General features: G+C 39.9%; 1 protein-coding gene across 1 annotated transcript in view; it reads left to right on the top strand.

Annotated features, from left to right (window-relative positions):
• ANKRD28 (ankyrin repeat domain 28) overlaps positions 1-20,618 on the top strand; it is a gene marked incomplete in the record, with an annotated part of 2,819,689 nt that overhangs the window by 1,632,715 nt on the left and 1,166,356 nt on the right. The window contains 1 exon segment of the mRNA XM_044066773.1: positions 2,220-2,302. Within this exon segment, the coding sequence (XP_043922708.1) occupies positions 2,220-2,302 (83 nt within the window).

The raw sequence follows: 20,618 nt of genomic DNA, 5'->3' as shown, positions 1-20,618 counted from the left end.
AAATGAAATCCTGAGGGAAATGTCCTTCCAATATTTTAGTAAGTATTGTCAGTTCATGTTTTACCTGGGAAATGTGTGTGAAGTTTAGAAGAAAGACCATATTTTATTTATCTGGGAACATGAGTCCAGTAATGACCAAGAGAATGCAAATTGTCATCAGGCAACCAGTCACCCATTGACTAATGCAGTCCATGCTCAGTCCTCTGGGTCATTGCTGTTTCTACTGCATGTTGCATGAATGTATCATTTGCAGACTATTGTACCTTGGGCATGTTGTCATTAGTGTACACCTTCACAAACATTTGTTTGACACTCCATTCCAAGAGACAGGCTTCCATTTATACTTCAACACTACTGGGTTTGACCTTTAGAGTTTTGCTTGCTTTGTTTCAATAGTTATTGTTTTTCTAAGAGTTTATTTTTCTAAATAAAGTATTTTGACATAGTATTTGATATTGTGGAGGGCTTATTGCAGTGGCTGCTATTCTCCTGATATCACTGTGTAGTCGGGTGGCCCCTCTTCCTGCTGAGATACTGAATGCCCTACAGATAATTAAAGTCTATCATTTTATATCCTTTACTTATTTATTTTTTCCATGTCTTTTAGGTGCAAGTCACCCATGTTCCATAGCGACAATTTGGGAGAATGTGACGGGCATCCACTCTTAGCCTGGTTTAGTGTAGCCATAATGTGCAGTGGTAGGAAGGCATGTGCACCTTGAGCAGGGAAACTACAGCATGAAAGGGCTATGCCAAGACAGGGTTGTCTCTGGAAGTACACTACAGCTGTTACAATGGGAGAAGGCCCTTTGTTTGATAAATTGCTACAAGCTGCATATATGTTCTTAATGTTGTCACTCTTAAAGATGTGGCATTACATTTATTACTGCAAATGTTTTCATAAAACTTTTTGTTAGGATTCCCTTACAGTTCTGTTGCTTTTATATTTATTTGTGTACAAGGACCTCAGGAAGTGAGAAGGCAGTAAATGCAGCACATCCTGTTAAAGCATAAAGCTTTTGTTTTACTGCATGTTAGCTCTGAAATAAGTAACAGGAAGATGATGTATATTTTTATTTGATACAAACTGAATTTTATTATATAATAATGTGATAATTGTATGTGCAAGTATGTTTTTTTGTGAAACTGTTAAGTAATTGTCAGCTGATTGTTTTCTTAAACTTTAACCTGGCTCTTTTAACAGTTTTAAAAATCCTTTTCATTTGTTTCTAAGATGAGCTTGAGACTGTGTGGTGGGAGAACTTGTGTATTCTGGTCAAACCCATGAGATATGCAGGATATTTTTGACCTTGAGCCCATTTACAATCAAGGCATCATCTGTCAGACTTAAGCCCATCCCATCTCCTGTATGAGGAATGTATCCAATACAGTATAGGGGTGGGCACCACCTGAGAAGGCCATCATACACACAGCCATGAGAGCTGCTTGCCAGCATACTATCTACTGATTTCATATTCCTTATGACCTTTGCCCCCCCTTTGGTGATATTAGCACCTGTATCATAGCAGGGACCACCCAGTCCCCTTATCCCCACACTTGTTCTTTTGCACATAGTGGCAAGGTACTATTAGCAGCTTTGGGGGTCACTGTGTCCCCTCTGCAGTGCCTTCACTATTTCAGACAAGTCAATGCTTGCCCAGAAACATCAGTGTGGCAGCCAAGATCCACCTCTCTCCCTCCCTTCCTCACTAGTATTGGCATGCCTATCTTCCATTGGCAGCCCTGTCTTAGCCACTACTTGTAGTCAGGTTGCCTGTGCTGTTACTGCTTTAGCCCTGTGTTCCACAGAGCTGGTTGTTGAGAAGAAGTTTGTCATGAATAACTACTTCCTTACATCATATGATTTGGTTGCCTGCATTTTAGTTTAGTTTGCAACTGTATAACCACTTAGTAAAATTTATAGTAACCATTTGATTTGTTTCATTTAATTTTATTAAAACTTTTTAGAATCTTCTGCTCTGTGTTTTGCAGTAAATGTTAAGTAAAAGTAAAAGATACACAATGCACTATATCTGTATTTTAAAGCTAGTCCCTCCCTAATCTTACTGAAATTTCTGTTTGGAAATGCTGATAAAAGTCAGGGGAAACATCATTCCTGCTTGTCTGTGTCATGCAGCAGCAGCTGTAATGTCTATCTCTTTTAATTTTAATCTCATAATTTAATCTCTTTATTAATTGGCATTTTTCTTTTAATGTAGACGGGGTGTTTATGGAATGTTCCCACTACATTTTGCAGCCTTGAGTGGTTTTTCAGATTGCTGTAGGAAACTTCTTTCATCAGGTAAGTCTAAGTGTTGATGTGTCATAGTATTAACTGACATGATATCTGTTTTATAAATGAGTCTGATCTTGTCAATTTTCATTCATTCCTCAACATGAGAGTCCAGATCTGATCCTCTAATCAGACTCTGCCATTGTACTACAGCTCATGGAAACCACAAACTCTCAAATTCATCCCTTACCCATAACGCTGTAGTCGTCGTCCTTCCCCATTTATCGTTTACCACCATTGGGAACAGACGTGATCACTACAGCTCTCTAGCGAATCTTGTTCTTCATAACGTTAAGTGCTTCTTTGTTGTTTATCTTGGTAGTATTTCTAATTATTATCCTCCCTTTACGCATCATCTTTTCCTACCATTGGTAACTTTTTTATTTTTTATACCATACTCGGTAATTCTTTTTGTTTTTTGCCATTTATTGACCGTCTTTCTTATTACCATTGTTGGTAGTTATTTTATCTTTTCCCTTGTTAAAAAAAGATAGCTTCAACTTGCCTTTCTTTCATCCTTTTTTATTTGTTTTTTTAAATCTTTATTGAATTATTACTTCTGACATAGGCAAATTTATATAAAAGTAATCAATCTGTATTAACAAGTTCACGTTTACAAACATACGTCACATATATTGCTGTATATCATATAACCTAAGCAGCATTACATAAATTATTCAATTCCTGACTTTTTTTTTAAACAAGAAACATCTTTATTAAATCGTAACTTACAACGTAGACCATCCTGATGTGAGGTATTGCCAGCTGTACCAGAAGTAAGATAGTGCATGTGTGGCATATGCCAGCATGGCTGGCTGAGGTTTTGTAAATAATCTTATGTCATTTGACTGTCACATTGATTTGTACAGATGCTTGTATTAAAATGTATTTGTAAAAGTTGCTTATGTTAAAAGTACTGCAACAGAATCTTAACAGAGTTCTGAATGTGAATTGTGCCAGAGTCAGGTGACTAGCTGTGATATCATTCTATAACCATTTGAAGGATGGAACTCTGGCAGTAGCAGTTTTTGTTTTTCTTTGGAATCTGGTATAAAAGATCTAGGTCAGTTATCGCAGTTCAGTAGTTATTAGTTGTACAGTTCAGTCTGTGTGTAGTATCTCATCTTTCCTTGTGGAAGTGAGCATCTCAGCAGTGCATCTTGCCTTGTGATATTAAGTGAGTTAACTAGGGACAGTTTCTGCTTAGTTCAGTTAGGAAAAGTACAGCAAGATTCGTTTAGCATTTCTTTTTCTGCATCTGTAAGATTCTATCCAACTGCATTATTTTGTATTTCGTGTGACTGGAAACTCAGATGTTTATTGTAACTACATATGAAGTATTTCTGTTTTCTATTTTATTATCCATTATTTTATTTTTTTTTTATTTTACATTTGTTGACCGGGCTAGTCCAGCTGGATATATGTCCATTTTCAGTAGAGGCCCGGGGAGAAAAGCTTCAGTGGATTATTACAAGTTTATACAGCAATAGGCAATACAAGATTAAAATTTAAAAACAAAGTTAGACAATATATGTAATGTTATAACTATGATAGGAGCAAAACAAAAGAGAAATAATAAAATGCCATAAAACAAAGAAATACTTTTTTTTACAATGGTCGTACAGTATATACGAGATAACATTTCTCTACATAGATATTATGTAAAGGAAAGTTATAAAGGGTATAGGGAGAAGAGAATGAAGGTATTAAGGTATAAGAAAAGAGAGAGTTAATCTGGGTTGGTACAGGGGCAAATGTGTTTATACCTTTTCATTGTGGCTGGTCTTTTAGAGAAAACTGCTAACATCTTGAGAGTACTTGTGCTTATTTTAGTAACACTGTGGCCACTGTGAAAAGCCTTACTGTTTTGGTCACACTCTACCATTTATGTCAGTATTAATTTGACATGGTATAATTGGTTACCCTTTGTAAGAGCCTTAGACTATTTGCCTGATGGCAATGATCTATCTTGTAGTCTGGAGAGAGGCGACACAGTTGGAGAATCTGTGTCAGGCTTTCCCTGTGTGTGTGTGTGTGAGATATTTGGAATTGGGATACAGTGCTCCAGTGTGGGTCTTGTTTGGGATCTGGAGAAAGAGTGTGTCCAGTCTCAGTGGAGCGTGTTCCCTGTGAACTCTTGGGGGAATTTGTGCTTGATGCAGGTGCTGCATTTGAAATGCTATGTAAATTCATTCCTGTTTTTAGTGACTGCCTTTCACAGGTGTCTGTGGTGAGGATTGGGTCTCCTTGATTACTGGCTTGGAGTAAAGAGGGGTTGTCACACATATATTTATATAAATGAAAACAAACCACACCGACACAACCCTAGTTGCAAGCATTTTACATCACAAACCATACTGAAACACTCCCAGTTAAAAGCATTATACACCACTTATAATCTACCCAATAATTTTCAGTCAGACATTACAAAGCTCATTTAAGCCCTGCCTTCTTTTAAACCTCATTCCTCCTCTGTATGTATTGTTCCCATAATTCCATTGTTTTCCCATGTAGTTTGCTCCTACCCAGTTCTAAAGATCTCAGTTCCAGTTGTTTTATCTCTGTCCGTATATTCACTACTTCTAGTATAGTTGGTTTAGATTTTGATTTCCATTTTCTAGTAATTGCTTTTTGGCAGCCACCATAATTAAACATAGCAAGCCCTTACCATATCTAGGCAGTCTGATTCTATGTTATAGCTCAGAAAAGTCATCTCCCTCGTCTCCCCAATCTGCCCACCCAGCACCTCTGACGGTGTATCCTGCAGGGAATCCTTAAAGTCCACCAACTCACCAAGCTCCCATAAAATATATTCCCAATTACCTCTTTCTTTCCTACTATACCTCCAACATTTGCGGACTACCTGAGGAAAAATCCTCTAGAGTCTACTTGGGGTGTAAAATATCTATGTAATCATTTCCAAGCAAAAATCCTCTAGATTTTGTTGCTTGTTTTGGAGAAGTACATATATCCTCCCATTGTTTCTTTGTGAATTGCTCATCAATCTCTCTTCCCAATCCTTTCTAACCTTCTCTGTTTGATTCTTATAGTTATCTTACAATATTTTATATGGTCTACTAATTATTCCTTTAATGGCAGCTCCTGTTCTAGATTCTACTAAAAGCTCTACCAGTGCTGGTCTTTCAGTTAGGACCCCCCCTATTTCTTTCTGTCCACCTATACTCTTGATATCGATCATTGATAGGGCAGGCAAGGCAATCTCTAACCTGTAGTCCAAATAAATTATTGGTTTCTTCCCATTCTGTCAGCTTTCCCTCTCTAGTTTATTGCTTCCAATACATTGGTTCCTTTGCCAGTTTTCTCCAGTAACTTTCAGCCTCTTCTTGCCTATTGTCTGCATCTCTAATTCCAGTCATCCCTATCAGCAGAATCTCCTTTCTCCATTCCCATGTCTGCTTAGTTCTTCATTTACATTCTGTTATAATATTCTGTATGATTATTGTTATTCTCCTTAAAGGCCTGCATCTAAAATTCCAATTTCTCCTTGTTTTTTGAGCTTCCCCACTGTTGCATCATCATCATCCCTTTCCCCTTTGAATTAGAGTTTTCTACTTGTGCTGTGTATAGGATCCTTAACTGTGTAACTCTGGAATGCCCCTTTAATTTGGGTAATTCCAGTCTGCCCTATTATACTGGAAGAATCCGCTTATCCCACTTGACTCTTGCCATCTTCCCCTCCAAGATAAAGTCCTTCAGCTCTTTATTAATTGTTTTCCACAACTTCTCTCTGATTGATAAAAATGTCCGACCTGTGTATAAGACTAAAGGGACTACAAAGATTTTAACTGCTTGTATCTTACATCCATATCCGTATAACAAAACTTCCATTTTCTCAATTTTTGTACTATCTTTTATTTAGTCTCTTCCAACATATATTTAGCTGCCACACCAGAATCATTTTTAACCCATACTCCAGGTACTTGTCCCCATAAATATAGATATTGCTGCACCAATTCATGTGTGAGTACATAATTTATCGCTTTTGCCTTTGTTTTAGTTTATTAATTTTGTATTCCAAAAAGATTTGAAACAGTCTAAAATGTTCCACAACACTGTAATAATGTCTCTTTCTGGCTTTGTTGGGTATAAGATAGTATCATATCCAGATAGAGCCAGCTGTTCTTGACTACCATACTGATTATATCCTTGAATTTCTGAGTCCTTTATTTTCTTTGCCAATGGTTCTAAATGTAATGCAAGTAAAGGGGAAAGAGGACACACCCCTACCTGGTTCCTCTGCTCAAGCAGAAGTTATCAGAGAGGACCCCACCCATTTTAATTTTTGCCTCTAATCCCTCATATATCCTCCTAATCAACCTTATATTTTTTTCAGGAAATGCAAATTCTTTCTGTTGCTTGAGTGGTTTTGCTAAAAGTTTTTATCCTCTAGTGTTATCAAAACATCAATCTTTCTGAACTTGTGCATATTATTGAAGTAATCCCTTATTTACTGCTTAGCATTCTGCAGTTGATCCTTTTCTTCTTCTGTGAGATTTCCCTCTGTTCTGCAATACTTTAACATTTGGCAGTTACTCTTAACCATAGCTCCCTTTCTTTTATTTCCACCCTGTTTTAAAACTCCATCTTAATTTTATCTCAATCCTTAGCTATATTTTCAGAAGAAATTTCTGTCCTTTCTAATACCTCCTGAATAATCTCCACTACCCATTGCTTAAATTCCTCTTTTTTCAACAGTTATGTGGAAAGCGGCAGTGTCTCATTTTCATTTCATTACCTTGTGTTTTTATTTTAGTTATTATTGGTGCATGATCTGAAAAAAGTTATTGGGTGTGCATTAAGACCTTCAATTAAATGCACACGTTCCTATGAAATGTAATTTCTGTCTAACCTGGCCTAGTTTTTATATCTTGGGGAATAATATGTAAATTTACTTTGAACTCATATTACTGAATTTACATCTTCCATGCCAAATGTTTTCATAAATTTCTTCAGAAATCTACCATCCTTTGTTATATATTTGCCTTCTGGGCTACAAATCAAATTCCATTCCCCGCCTATAAATACTTGTAGTATTCCATGCTGAAAACTGTTTATTTCTCCCAGACTTTTCTTAAGGCCAATTATAGCAATTTTAGGTGGAATATAAATACATGCCAGTGTATTCCTCCTCCCTTGCCAGTACCTCTTAGCACTACAAATTTGCCATTATTATCTTTTTTACCCTCTTCTGTCACTGTTGCAGCTCCTCTTGCAATTAATATAAGTACCCCTGTTCTCCATTGTCCCAGGTATTTCACTAAATAATCATCTTGGAAACCTTTCTTTATCAAATTCACATGTTCAGTTCTTTCCAAGTTTGTCTCCTATAACATAGCTATTTGCACTCTACATGTTTTAATATAATCCACTACTCTTTCTTTTTTGTATTTATCTATGAGACCATTGACATTTAAAGACATTACATAACGCATCATTGTATTAAAAAGTTATTATTCCCACCTTTTATGTAGAACAGTAACACCTTTTTAGTTAAATGTCTAGTTCCAGATTTTGTGTTACATGCATACACTGTCTGGCAGGTAGAACTTTTTATACATTTGTTTCTTGTCATATCCATTTGAGCCTTTGTCACATCTTACAAAAGTTTTTGTTTTATTGAATGTCCTCAAACAAAAAATAAGCAACCCCCAGTACCCCCCCCCCCCAACCAGGTTTTATGTTACATGCATCCACTGTTTGGCAGGTTGAACTTGTATACACTTGTTTCTTGTCATATCCATTTGGGCCTATGTCACATCTTACAAAAGTTTTTGTTTTGTTGAAAGTCCTTAAACAAAAAATAAACCCCAGTACCCCCAAAACCTGATAACTTAGTACTAACACAAAACTGTGTACATCTTCAGATATTGAAATGTTACCCTCGTAATAGGAGCAAGTGTCCCAAACTGACAGCCACACTCATAGACTTGAGTTAACCTAAAATAGGAAATACACCCCGGGAATCACTTCTGTGTCTCTGCTCGACAGTGGCAAAGGAAATAACTTTCTTGGGTGGCATAAGCCAGGGAACCTTGTTGGCTAGGATTACGTAGGCCCTTGGGTCGATAGCCTAGTACCTACCTATGAACCTATGAGAGGTTATCCATGCTAAGACTCATGGTGCAGCCTGTGCTTATGCTAAGTGTTAACTGTTTTTGTCTTATCTTTATAGCTGTGCCAGCTGGGAAAACCCCTGAATGCTTTCAGAGAACATTATCTCCTAGCCAGTCACTCTCCACCAGACTATAACCATTTTCTCTTGATTGTCTCCTTGGAGACATGAGAACCAGGCAGCCAATTTCTCTTTATCAATTTGTTTTCATGGACACATGAGGACCAGATACAGAATTGCTACTAAGCATGCATTCGTTTGCTAGAAATAAAACATCATAATATTCAATATTCTTTTTTCATTTACTTGCTTTCTCTTAAAATGTGTCACTAAATCAGTCTGAGTTTTTTAATACAGTCATTTCCCCATTCAAGAATGAGAAAAAGCACACTATTTTTTCTTTTGTCACGCTCTTTTAACCAGGCTTTTTTTTTACATTGCAGTGTCTACATTTCTTAAAACTGACCAAGAAGGAAAAGGAAAAAAAAGAACAGCAGCACCTGCTTACAATCCCAATTACACTTAAAAATAACTGAGAAAACTTTACTTTATAGCATGCAAAGAAAAACACACTCATCAAAAATTAGTACTGTTAAGTGAAAAAAATGTCTTTGCTTGCAGTTAACTTTCTCTCATCCCTTCCCCTCCCCAAAGCATTTTTCTAGACATTAATGACATGAAGTAGGTGATATACTTAGTCCCCCACAAGTCCAACAAATTCTGAAAAAGTCCAATATTTCCAGGTTTTCTTGTTCTGTCATATTTCACAAATGTAATTATTTAATTGTAAATGCCACATTTTTACAGTTTTTTTGCTGTTTATCTGCATCTCACAGATCCTGTGTATGCTTAATTTCCAGTGTACTCTCGATTCTCCTAGTGAACTCTTGTGGCTCTCTTCCTTCTCTCCATCATTTTCCTTTGAAACTTTGGAAAAAGTTTCACAGGTACAGTCTCTCTGTGGTCTTTTTTACCAGAAGAACAAGAAGCAGAATCTCCTCCTTTCACAGCTCACGTTTTGTTGGACAAACTTGTGTATTTCTTCCTTAGCATGTACTTCATCAAAAATGATTTTGTCCCTTCAGGGAAGAATACCTTAAAGACAGTTGGGTACAGCAGTTTGAATCTCGCACCTGCGTTTCGACTTTCCCCTGGATAGTGGAATAAATGTACTCTTTTTCTGCCTGGTGTACAGTGAGTAATCATTCTCCAGAAACATTCTATCTCCCACTTTTAGTACTTTGTCCTTCTGCCACAGTTTTGTCAGAATCAACTCTTCCTGCTGGCAGGATTGCATCTTTACTATTAAAGGTCTAGGTTGCTTTCTCATCGCCAGATTTGGAGCATACACACAATGTGCCCTTTCAGCTTAACAACCCCTGCTGTGGAATACCAGTCCAGCTGCTTATTTGTGCTTGCATAAAATTAATGCAGGCTGTTCCTTTCAGCTTCTCTGGTATAGCTGAAAATCTCAGGTTTTCCCTATGTGCTGTGTCCTCTAATTTTATTTTTTTTAAACATCTCTTCCTAAGCAGTCTCGTATTCAGCCAGCCTTTTTTTCATTTCATACTCTGATTTTTGCAGCTTTATCACCTCATCTGAATATCTGTTTAAAGCTTCTTCCATTTTTCCAGCCTTTTGTTGCTTGTGTTGATGTACTCCATCAGTGTTTTGTTTATTTTAAACAGGTCTATATGCAGTTGTCTTGTATCTTCCTGTAGCTTACCGGAAGTCATATCTGGAGGTTGCATTGCTTTTTGCTGAACAGCTGCAGAACTTTCCCAGTTCAGTGTTTCTTCCTCACTTTTTGTAACTAATTTTTTCCAGATCATTTGTTTTTCTTTTTCCTGACATCCAGGCAGTGCACTTACTAGCCAGTTACTGAAATTTACCCATAAACACAAAAGTCTACTGGCCTTCTCTGCTGAGTTTGTTTTCACACTGGGAGAGCTAGAATTAAACTGTTACTCAATATACACCCATGTTGGAAGTTGTCTATTTCTTTTGGTGTGGTGTTGCTGGAAAGGAGTATGGCAGATAAACCATTGGGTTTTAAGAGGTGTGGTAAATGTGGGCACAAGATTCCCCTATCTGATGCCCATTCTTTGTGTGTTTACTGTTTAGGAACTAAGCATTTACAGGCTACCTGCTCTGTTTGTAAATCTTTCAATCCAAGAGCCCTGGTGGATTGAAAGAATGAGTTGATACTCAAAGGCCTCATTCCTTTGGCCTTCGAAGAATCACAATCAGGAGATCAATCTTCCAAGTCTGACAAAAAGGAGTCAAGAAAGAGGTCTTCAGATCAAACTGGCTTGTGCCAGTCTTCTTCGGATCTGACCTCAGAGCCAAGAAAGAAGATCAGGAAATCTTTGGATCGGACACCCCACAAGTTGTTGGATCCTACCACTTCAGACACCTTGTCTGTCTCTTCTGATCCTACTCCCTTGGAGCCAAAGCCAATATGGATTGCCAGGTATGCATCATCAGTGGATCCAGTCCCATCTCTGTTCCCATCTCCCTTCCTGGAAAGACATTGTACTCCCTCCATTGCCTCTTCCCGTTAATCCAGAAGTCTCACAGAAGTGGATATGGCTAGACTGATAAGTAAGTTTCTTTCGACACAAATTCAGATGGGAGTTCTCCTGGCCCTCAGTGGGTCCATTGCCTTTAACTTGTACAACTCCGCCTATCCTGCCTCCTTCTCTGATCCTTCTTTCGGTTTCAGAACTCTTAGATCCGATCATCCAGGTGCCATCTGCTTCAGATCTGAGGATACCTTTATCTTTGGATCTGATGCCTTCTCTGAGTGTACCAGCTCCAAGTGTGTCTGAGTTGGCACGCTGTCAGACACAAAACTTTGTTGCTGGATCCAAGGAGTTAGGGTCGGCTCTGAAGTTGTCTGAGCAGTCTCTGCCTCTCGGAGCCTAAACATTCGATAGCTCGGTTGTGACTCCTGCCTTGGGGGTGGTGTCTTTGGGTAGGAGGGAACTGTCTTAGCTCTGACAGTTTCTTTCTCCTTGGGGCATTCTGTGTTTGAGGTGGTGGAGTGAGTATTCTCATTTAGAGATCAGATGCCCCCCCTCGGATCTTCCTTCTGGTTCTCAGATGTCTTTGTGTCATGAAGCTCAGTATTCTACTCCACAGGGGCAGCCAGCTCAAAGTCTCTAGGTGACCCCACAGGGCATTGTTGTCTCTCCCACTACTTCTCTGGAGAATCCCACCGAAGAAGTACCTAGGAAGAGGAAGTGCAAGAGGAGGTATTTGGGCTCCCTTCTGGAGTCCGTCACAGAAGCTACAGATTTCGATGATAGAGAAGGGTCCCCAAGTTGACCATCTGATGATGTCTCATTTGGAGACGTTTTGGAAATCCTGAAACATTGGGGTTGTTGGTCTACTGACAACCATTCTCAAGAAAAATCTGTATTCCTGGAGGCTTTTGGTGCTGGCCCATTTACTGCCTGGGTGACGCTGCCCACTGATGAGCTCATTGACTTGATCTCTCAGGGGGTGTTGAAGGAACCAGAATCTGTAGAGCCAATCCATGAGACCAGATAGGATCCTGGCACCACCAAAAGTAAGGCAGTTTTGGAACAGAAGACTACCGCTAGATGTTATAGTTGTGGCAGCAGCCACCAAGAAAGAACTTGCAAAACAGAGTTCTCACCCCCCTAACGGGGAGTATAGGGCACTGGATAGATTTGGGAAGTGAGTATATGCATCAGTGACCTTTGCACTCAAGTCCCTGAACTACTTTGCATAATTTACCAGATCACAGAGGAATTTGGTCAAGGAACTCAAAAAAAAAACCCTCTGAGGGGACTAGTGCTGCTAAAGCAGTGTTTTCTGTTGCTTCACAGTTAACCACCCTTCAGTCCATTTCGAATTCATTTATGAGTCTTATTTCACATGCAGCTGAAGGAGCCTCAAGAGTGGCAGGTTCAGGCATTTCCATCAGGAGACATGCCTGAATGCGTCTGTGTAATTTTTGTGGAACCCTTCGCCATTCTTCTTCAGTGCTTCTTTTGACATAAGTTCGTTATTTGGCCCCAAGGAGAAGAGCACACTCTCCAGATGTGAGAAAGATGGAAAGACTGTCTTCTGTTGGTGTACATTTTTTGACTCCTCAAAGTACCTTTTTTAAGAATCAGGGAGGTGGTCGAAAGATGTGGTTCAAGAAATCCCAGGATACATTCCATGATCCACGTGGAGAAAGTTCCCCCGAGGCAGATGGGAGAACTCCCAATGGAAGACGCCACTCACACAGCAGAGGAGGCCCGCAGAACCAGAGGTCCAGAGATACTTTCTACGACGGGCCCTATCTTCTCGCCTGAAAGGAGGCCAGATTGCCCACATCTGGAGGCAGTCAGGGGTCGTTTATTCCTGCAATAGAGAGCCTGGCTAGACTTAACAAATGATACTTTGGTGGAGAGGATCATTTTCAGAGGCTATACAATTCCGTTTTCCCTACCTCCACCATTACAGAACAAAATTCCCAATGTTCCACCCAGTCAGAGGAAGACAGCAGCTTTAGAAATACAAAAGCTGTTAGACAGAAGGCCTAGGAGGTCCCCCCAGACCAGAAAGAATCCAGAACTTGCTCAAGATTCTTTTTAATGGCATAAAAGTCACGGGACTGGATACCAGTCTTGGATCTCAGTGCTCTGAGCAAGTTAGTTCAGCTTACCAAGTTCCAGATGATCACGTTTCAGTCCATTTTGCCTTTTCTGCACAAGGACAGCTGGATGTGCTCTTTAGCTCTCTAGGATGCATACTATCACATAAAAAATGAACAGACAGTCCAGGAGATACAGTACCTATGCTTTTGGCTGGGAGACGGTCATTATCAGTTCAGAACATTGCCCGTTGGTATTACCACAGCCCCCAGGGTATTTACCAAATGCATGACAGTGATAGCAGCTCAGTTCAGACTGCAGGGATTCCTAGATGACTGTCTCCTTACCGACCTGACCAAGCATCTACTGGTAACAGCTTGAGACCATGTACTCCAGACTTGTTCAAATCTGGGTGTCACAATCAACCTCAAGAAATCTCATTTTCAACCTTCTCTGTCTGTAGAATTCATAGGAGCCAATTTCAATACGTCAGTGATAGTGTTTCAGCCAGTACTGAGGATTTAAACCATTTGTTTTCAAATCAGCAGATAATTCAGAGTTCATCGCTACCAGCCTGCAGCGTATTACACACCCTGGGGTTGATGTCAGCGGCGATAGTGCTGCTTCCACTAGCAAGGTACCATATGAGAATTCTATAGTGGATATTGGCAACCCAGTGGGTCCATGTTATGTCAACCCTTGTCCTCCAAGATGAACATAACTGAGGCCTACAAGAGATTCCTTCGGTGGTGGATTCACTCAGATCAACTATTGCAAGGTTATCCATTTATCCTGCCTCAGCCCAAGGCCGTAGTGACTGTGGACGCTTCCCATATCTGGTGAGGGTGCATTTTTTAGGGAAGATGGTTCAAGGCACATGGTCCCCTGAAGAGGCCAACTTGCATATCAACGTGCTGGAAATGAGAGTAGTACTCTTAGCATTGCAGGCATTCCAAGAGTCTCTCTCTTCCGGTACTGTTGCATTTCAAACCAACAATATGTCTGTGGTATGGTACATCAGCAAGCAAGGAGGAACCAGATCTTACCCCTTGTGTCAAGAAGCTATGAGTGTGTGACAATGGGCAATCTCTTCAAAATGGTTTCTGATAGCAATGCATATTCCTGAGAAACCCAGTGTAATAGCAGACAAAGTTGAGCAGGTCCATTCTTTTACCTTATGAGTGGCCTGTCAACAAGAAGGTGGTGAAAATGATTTTCCATAAGTGGTGTGAACCATGCTGCGACCTGTTTGCATCCCCTCTGAATAACAAATGCAGCAGGTTTGTTATCCTGACCCCCCCCACACACACACACACACCGGTGAAGTCACAGAGAGACGCTCTCCTTCATGATTGTTCCCCAGGTCTCCTCTATGTTTACCCTCCTACTCCCCTAATTCCCAAATTTCTACAGAAAGCATCCTCATTGCCCCCTATTGGCCTCGACAGGTTTTCCTTCCTTTGGCTTCATCTACTATATCCGCCTTGGATTCTGGCTCCAATTCCAGACCTCCTGTTTCACCTGACAGACAGGACTCACCCAGATGTCTTGGGACTCAAGTTTACCACACAGTGTCTCCATTTCCATTGATAGCCAAACAGCCAAAGCTCTTATCTCCAGTGCACCACATTTTTTTATCTTCTCACAAAGTGTCCAACAGAAAAATCTAAAAGAACAAATGGAAAAAAATTGTCCTTTGGGCACGACAACATGACATGGACCCTTTCTCAGCACCATAAGATCCTTGAATTTTTGACGTCGATTTTCATTGAAGGATCAAGTCCTTCTACAGTTAAGGTTCAGCTAGCTGCTATCTACAGTTTCCTTAATGGAGTTGATAATTCTACATTAGCATCTTCGTATCTTTGTAAGGCCTTTATAAAAGGAGCTTTTTTTACTAAAGCCCCTCTTCAAGAACCCTACTCCACCTTGAGATCTTACCTTAATGTCACAAGCTGTAACTCAGAGACCCTTTGAACCTACAGCATGTTGTGAGTTGCAATATCTGAATTGTAAGATGATTTTTCTCAGCCACATCGGCTAGAAGAGTATGAGAACTGCTAACTTTATCTTCTAAGCCTCTTTATTTAATATTTTGCAAGGATAAAAGTGTCTTTACAAACCAACCCTTCACTCCTTCCTTAGGTGGTGTCAGGATATCTAACATCAATCAAGCCATTAATCTCCCTGTATTCTTTCCAAATTTCTCTAATAAAGGTGAATACAGGGTGCACTTATTGTGTGTTCATAGACAATTATGTTTCTGTCTGCACAAATCTGAGAAATTTAGGAAATCTGACCAGTTGTTTGCATCTTTTTCAGAAACCAAATTGGGCCAACCAGTATCAAAAGTAACTTTATCAAGATGGGTGACTGACTGTATTTCTTTTCTCTATAACAAGTTGGGTTTTGTCCTTCCTGAACCCTTAAAGGCTCATTCAACTAGGTCCATGGGGGCTTCATCAGCCTTCCTATCCAGACCTTCCATGAATAATATTTGTGCAGCTGCAACTTGGGCTAATCATCATACCTTAATTACTCATTACAAAATGGATCTGGTCTCGAGGGGAAGAGCAGCCTTGAGCTCTACTGTACTCAGGAATATCCTTTGAGTCCACCTAGGATTCAGGTAGCTGGGGACTGTCCCATATGTTGAGGAATGAATGAAAATTGACAGCATCAGATAAAGAACTTATGTACTCACCATAACATTCCATCTGTGTTGTCCATTTTCATTCTTCCTCGACTCCCCTTCCTCCAGCCCCCTGCCATGTCCCTTTGATAACTTGTGATACAGGGGGAGAATATCACAGGAATCAGGATGTTCTAAATGTTTCACTGTTGCAGTCATTACATTTGAGTTATCTGCTTGCTGGTAGCCCTCAGTCGGCGTGATTAATAAAGTCTTGGGTCCTGCATCATTTGCTGTCTCTTCTTTCGTGACATCAGGTCGTCAGGGGTGTAAAACATGCAGCCGACATCATTACATCAGTCTTTCTTGCCGTGCGGTGCCCAAAGCAGAAGCAGTTCGCAAGTGCCGGTCGGCCGACTCCTGAAATTTTCATTTTCGAGTTTCAGAACCGAAGTCTTCAACTAAAAGCTAAGTACCCCGTTGGAGAAACTTTTTCTTGCTCTAAACCAATGTCCGTAAAAGTAGATAATTGCATTTCTTGTGGAAAGCAAATACCTCATAAAGATTTTAATTCGTACTTTATTCTTTGCCTAGGCCCTGGCCACGACTTACCTCACTGTCAGTTTTGTGCCTTATTTAAACCACAAACTATCCATCGTCGGTATATTTGCGCTTCTAAACTTTTTGGTGCTTGGTTCAATTATCCTGATATGTCTTCGGTAAGCCATCCGACTACCGACATTCCGAAGAAACGCAAAGATAAAGACAGAGACAGGCCGCCCAGTTCGCCGGTACTCAGTGAAGCGCTTTTCCAGCCCCTGATACCCGCTACTTCAGATTCGCAGGCCTGTACTGAGACCCATTCGGAGTCCGGTATGCTGCGAGATGCTTCAACTGTGGAACCTGCAGATGTCTCTACCTTGGATGGGTCCGGAGCCGCTGTACAGGCACTGGCTTTTGAGGGTATATTCAGGCCTACTGACTTGCATATTAAACTGGCGCCATCTTCTTCTTCAAGGCCTAAAAGTCGAACCATGCCTAGAAAACTGACGCCCAGACCTCATGGTCAGGCCTCTATGCCTAAAGAACAAATGATAAGAATGACTGAAGACCTTATTACTTTAATCAGTGGAAGCCAACCTTCCCCCTCTAAGAGACCTAGGACTGAGTTTGCTTATGATACTTCTGACCAGAATTCTGAATTTTCTGTTTCCTCTGATGACCAGGATTTACCCTTATTTACCTATGAGGATTCTGATGCTGAGGACTCTATTCCCTCTGCTTCCCCCCCCAGAGGATTTCTCTTTTGGTGAAACTTGCATACTCTCAGGAAGTTTTTTCGTTGGGAAAGTCAGGATTTCTCTGATTCTAAAAAGAGGCTTAGGGATTTCTTACTCTTGCCCCAGCACAGGCCTTTAGCTATACCTCTTGTAGTGGACATGGTTGATGATGCCTTTTTGGAATCTAGCATGGCCCCTGAATCTTTACCTCCTGCTTCCAGAAAACCTGATAGATATTACAGGGTTCCTGACTCTCACAAGTTCCTTTACAAAAATCCTACTGCGGATCCTGAACCCATCTTACAGGGACCCAAGGGCATTAAAGCTACTACTGCCAAAAATCCTACCCCCTTAAAGAATAACGCTGTAAGGTACCAATAAAGGCTGTCCTCCTTATCGAATGTATATAACCCAAAAAGCGATAACCAAGTTGCATACACAAACTTTTATTACGAACGAAGCAAAATAAAAACAGATTTAGCGCTTTCATCTCCTAAGTCGGAGACTTCATCAGAATCATCTGATTTACCATACTTCCATCATTTATATAGTGTTGAAATACATTCCATTGGTTGGTCAATTAATGAACTACTTTTAACCCGTAAGGGTCCAATAGATTATGATGAATAAAATTCATATTGCTATTGGTATTTTGTGATATAAATAGCTAAATATAACATTAAATACATAAATAAATGCAGATCAATAAATAATAAATTGTTTCACACACAATAAAAACATCCTACTAAAGTTCCTGAACGCACTAAATTCTATAACACTAAGCATAAAAATAAAGCACAGGCTAAAGTTTTCCAATAATAGTAAGTCAAAAACTATACATAAACAAATGTAAACATTATATATATATATATATATATATATATATATATATATATATATATATATATATATATGTGTGTGTGTATCTCATTATACAAAAATTACTGCGGTGCATTGCAAATGTAAGAGTTTTAAAAACCAGTTGACCAGGTAAAAATCTTTAGCCCTGGACAATTGGTATTTGTCTAAATGTATTTAACAAAAAATAGTGCGGAAAGGCTTAAGGTTGAACAAATTTCCTAACAACACTAAAAAAATTCTGCGTTTTTTTAAAATCATTAGTAATATTTTGAATGAATGTGGTATAGCGATTTTAAAAGCAATGATTAAAAATAACGAAATGACAATGGAGCAATGTAAATGTGATATAGAGAAACTTAACCAGGAAGTAAATGCAGATCTTTTGCTCACTGTTATAGAATATAAAAACATATATTGTAGAACCCTACAAGATGTTGCCTTTCTGATAACTAAAATTCAGGGAAGTCTCCGACTTAGGAGATGAAAGCGCTAAATCTGTTTTTATTTTGCTTGTTCGTAATAAAAGTTTGTGTATGTAACTTGGTTATCGCTTTTTGGATTATATACATTCGATAAGGAAGACAGCCTTTATTGGTACCTTACAGCGTTTTTCTTTAAGGTGGTTGATGGTGACTGAAAAATCCTACCCCCTCTGATAGAGACTTCAGGGCACTGGATAGATGGGGTAAGAAGGTATACACTTTGCAACTTTGGCCATTAGGACCTTGAATTGCCAGTTTCATATGTTAAAGTATCAGCTACATATTATTGGATTGCTTAAACAGAAAATGTTGTTGACTCCTGATTGTGCTGAAAATAAGGATTTACAGGATTTTATGCATTCTGCTGAACAAGTTGGTAAACATACATTGCAATGTGGTTTTGATTCACTAGAGGCATCTTGCATGGCTGCGGTAACTGGGTCTGTACTTAGAAGGCATGTTTGGCTTAAGGAGCAATCCTTGCCCGATCATGTTAAAGTGAAATTACTGGAAGCTCCGTTAAATCAGGGCCACCTGTTTGGCAACAAGGCAGAAGAAGTTCTTAAAAAGATGGAGGAAAAAGCTAAATCTATGCAAATTGTTAAAGACCTTTTACAAGTACAACCTTAAAGCTTTATTAGGCATTGTCCTAAGAATTGGTCCTTTCCTGCCTCTTCCAGACCTTCAGTCCAAACCCAGATCCAGCAGAGCACCCAGGCTTCAGTCCCAGGTTATGCACAGGACTAAGCAGTGGGAGGCCTCCACTTCCAAATTTGGGAGTAATAAAATTCCCCCCTATGGTAAACTGTCTCAATGGCTTCTTTTTAAAACTTCCAAGCACTTCTCAACTGACTGCCCCTTTGAGGGGAAAGATTGCACTTCATGCAGAGAACTGGAGACTCATTACCCAGGACAAATGGGTTTTAAATATAGTGTCCCAAGGATACAGATTTCACTTCCACATATCACCAACTCCAAGCGGTTGGCCGGATCTACCTCCAAAGCAGTGGGCAGAGACCCAAAAGCAAGTACTCTCTCTCGTAAGCATAGGGGCTATTCAGTTGGTACCAGAAGAGAAAAAGGGACAAGGTTTCTACTCAAGATTATTCCTGGTACCCAGAAAAGACAATTCATGACGTCCTATCCTTGACCTGCCTACTCTAATCACCTTTTTCAAAAATTCCAAAATTCACAATGGTGACTCTTCACCAGTTGCTTCCTATGATAAGCAAAGATGCCTGGTTGGCAATACTAAATTTAAAGGAAGCATACCTACACATCCCAGTCAGGGAATCTTGCAGAAGATACCTACGCTTCAAAGCAGTTCTCTGCATTGCCCTTTGGCTTATCTACTGCACCCAGGGTATTCACAAAGTGCCTAGCTCCAGTCATTGCATTTTGCAGGCAAATAAATATTCAAATATACCAATACCTGGATGATTGTCTAATTTAGGCAGAAAACCAGGACATACTTTTGAATCATCTAGCTTTTGTACAGAGGGTGATAACTTGTCTGGGGTACACCATAAACAAAAAGAAATCACATCTGGTACCCTGTCAACAAATTATGTTCCTGGGAGCAAGCTTGAATACAACTTCCCAGATGGCTTTCCTCATGCCAGAGAAACAAATTCACTTGACAACCTACTTCAAACAAATGGTCACAAAAACCCTGCTATATCTGCAAGGCAAATACTACAAGCCTTGGGGTTCATGGCCTCCTACATCCTTCTAATTCCATATGCAAGACTGCATATGAGGAAACTACAGTGGTATCTAAAAAGCCTTTGGCGTCAACATGCTCAGGATCTAGAGGCAATGATTCCTATCATTCCTTGTCTACGTCTAGAGGTCCTTTGGTGGGCAAAGGCCTGCCACCAAAACAAGGGACTCTAGCATTCACACTTCCCCCTGCCGCTGGGCAAAGGCCTGCCACCAAAACAAGGGACTACCATTCACACTACCCCCTGCTGCCCAAACCCTAACAGCAGACACATCAGACTATGCATGGGGGCCGCACCTGGCAGGGAAGTGCATTCAGGGCAAATGGAACCCAATTCAAATGCACCTTCACATCAATCATAAAGAAATGTTAGCTGTACAGAATGCTCTGACAGCCTTCAAGGACCACATTCTTCCAGGACATTTAATGGTAAAGACGGACAACACCACTCTTATGTGGTACATAAACAGGCAGGGGGCACACATTGTTACCCCCACTACAGACTAGCCATGGCATTGTGGAACACAGCCTTGAGCTACCAAGTGCACCTACAAGATCAATTCCTGCCAGGAAAACTAAATACACTGGCAGATGGACTAAG

The sequence above is a fragment of the Protopterus annectens genome, chromosome 3.part1 (assembly GCF_019279795.1).
Source record: "Protopterus annectens isolate FY-2018-M chromosome 3.part1, PAN1.0, whole genome shotgun sequence".
Taxonomy (NCBI): domain Eukaryota; kingdom Metazoa; phylum Chordata; order Ceratodontiformes; family Protopteridae; genus Protopterus; species Protopterus annectens.
The sequence above is the reverse complement of the archived record's forward strand: the minus strand, read 5'-3'. Positions and strand labels throughout refer to the sequence as shown.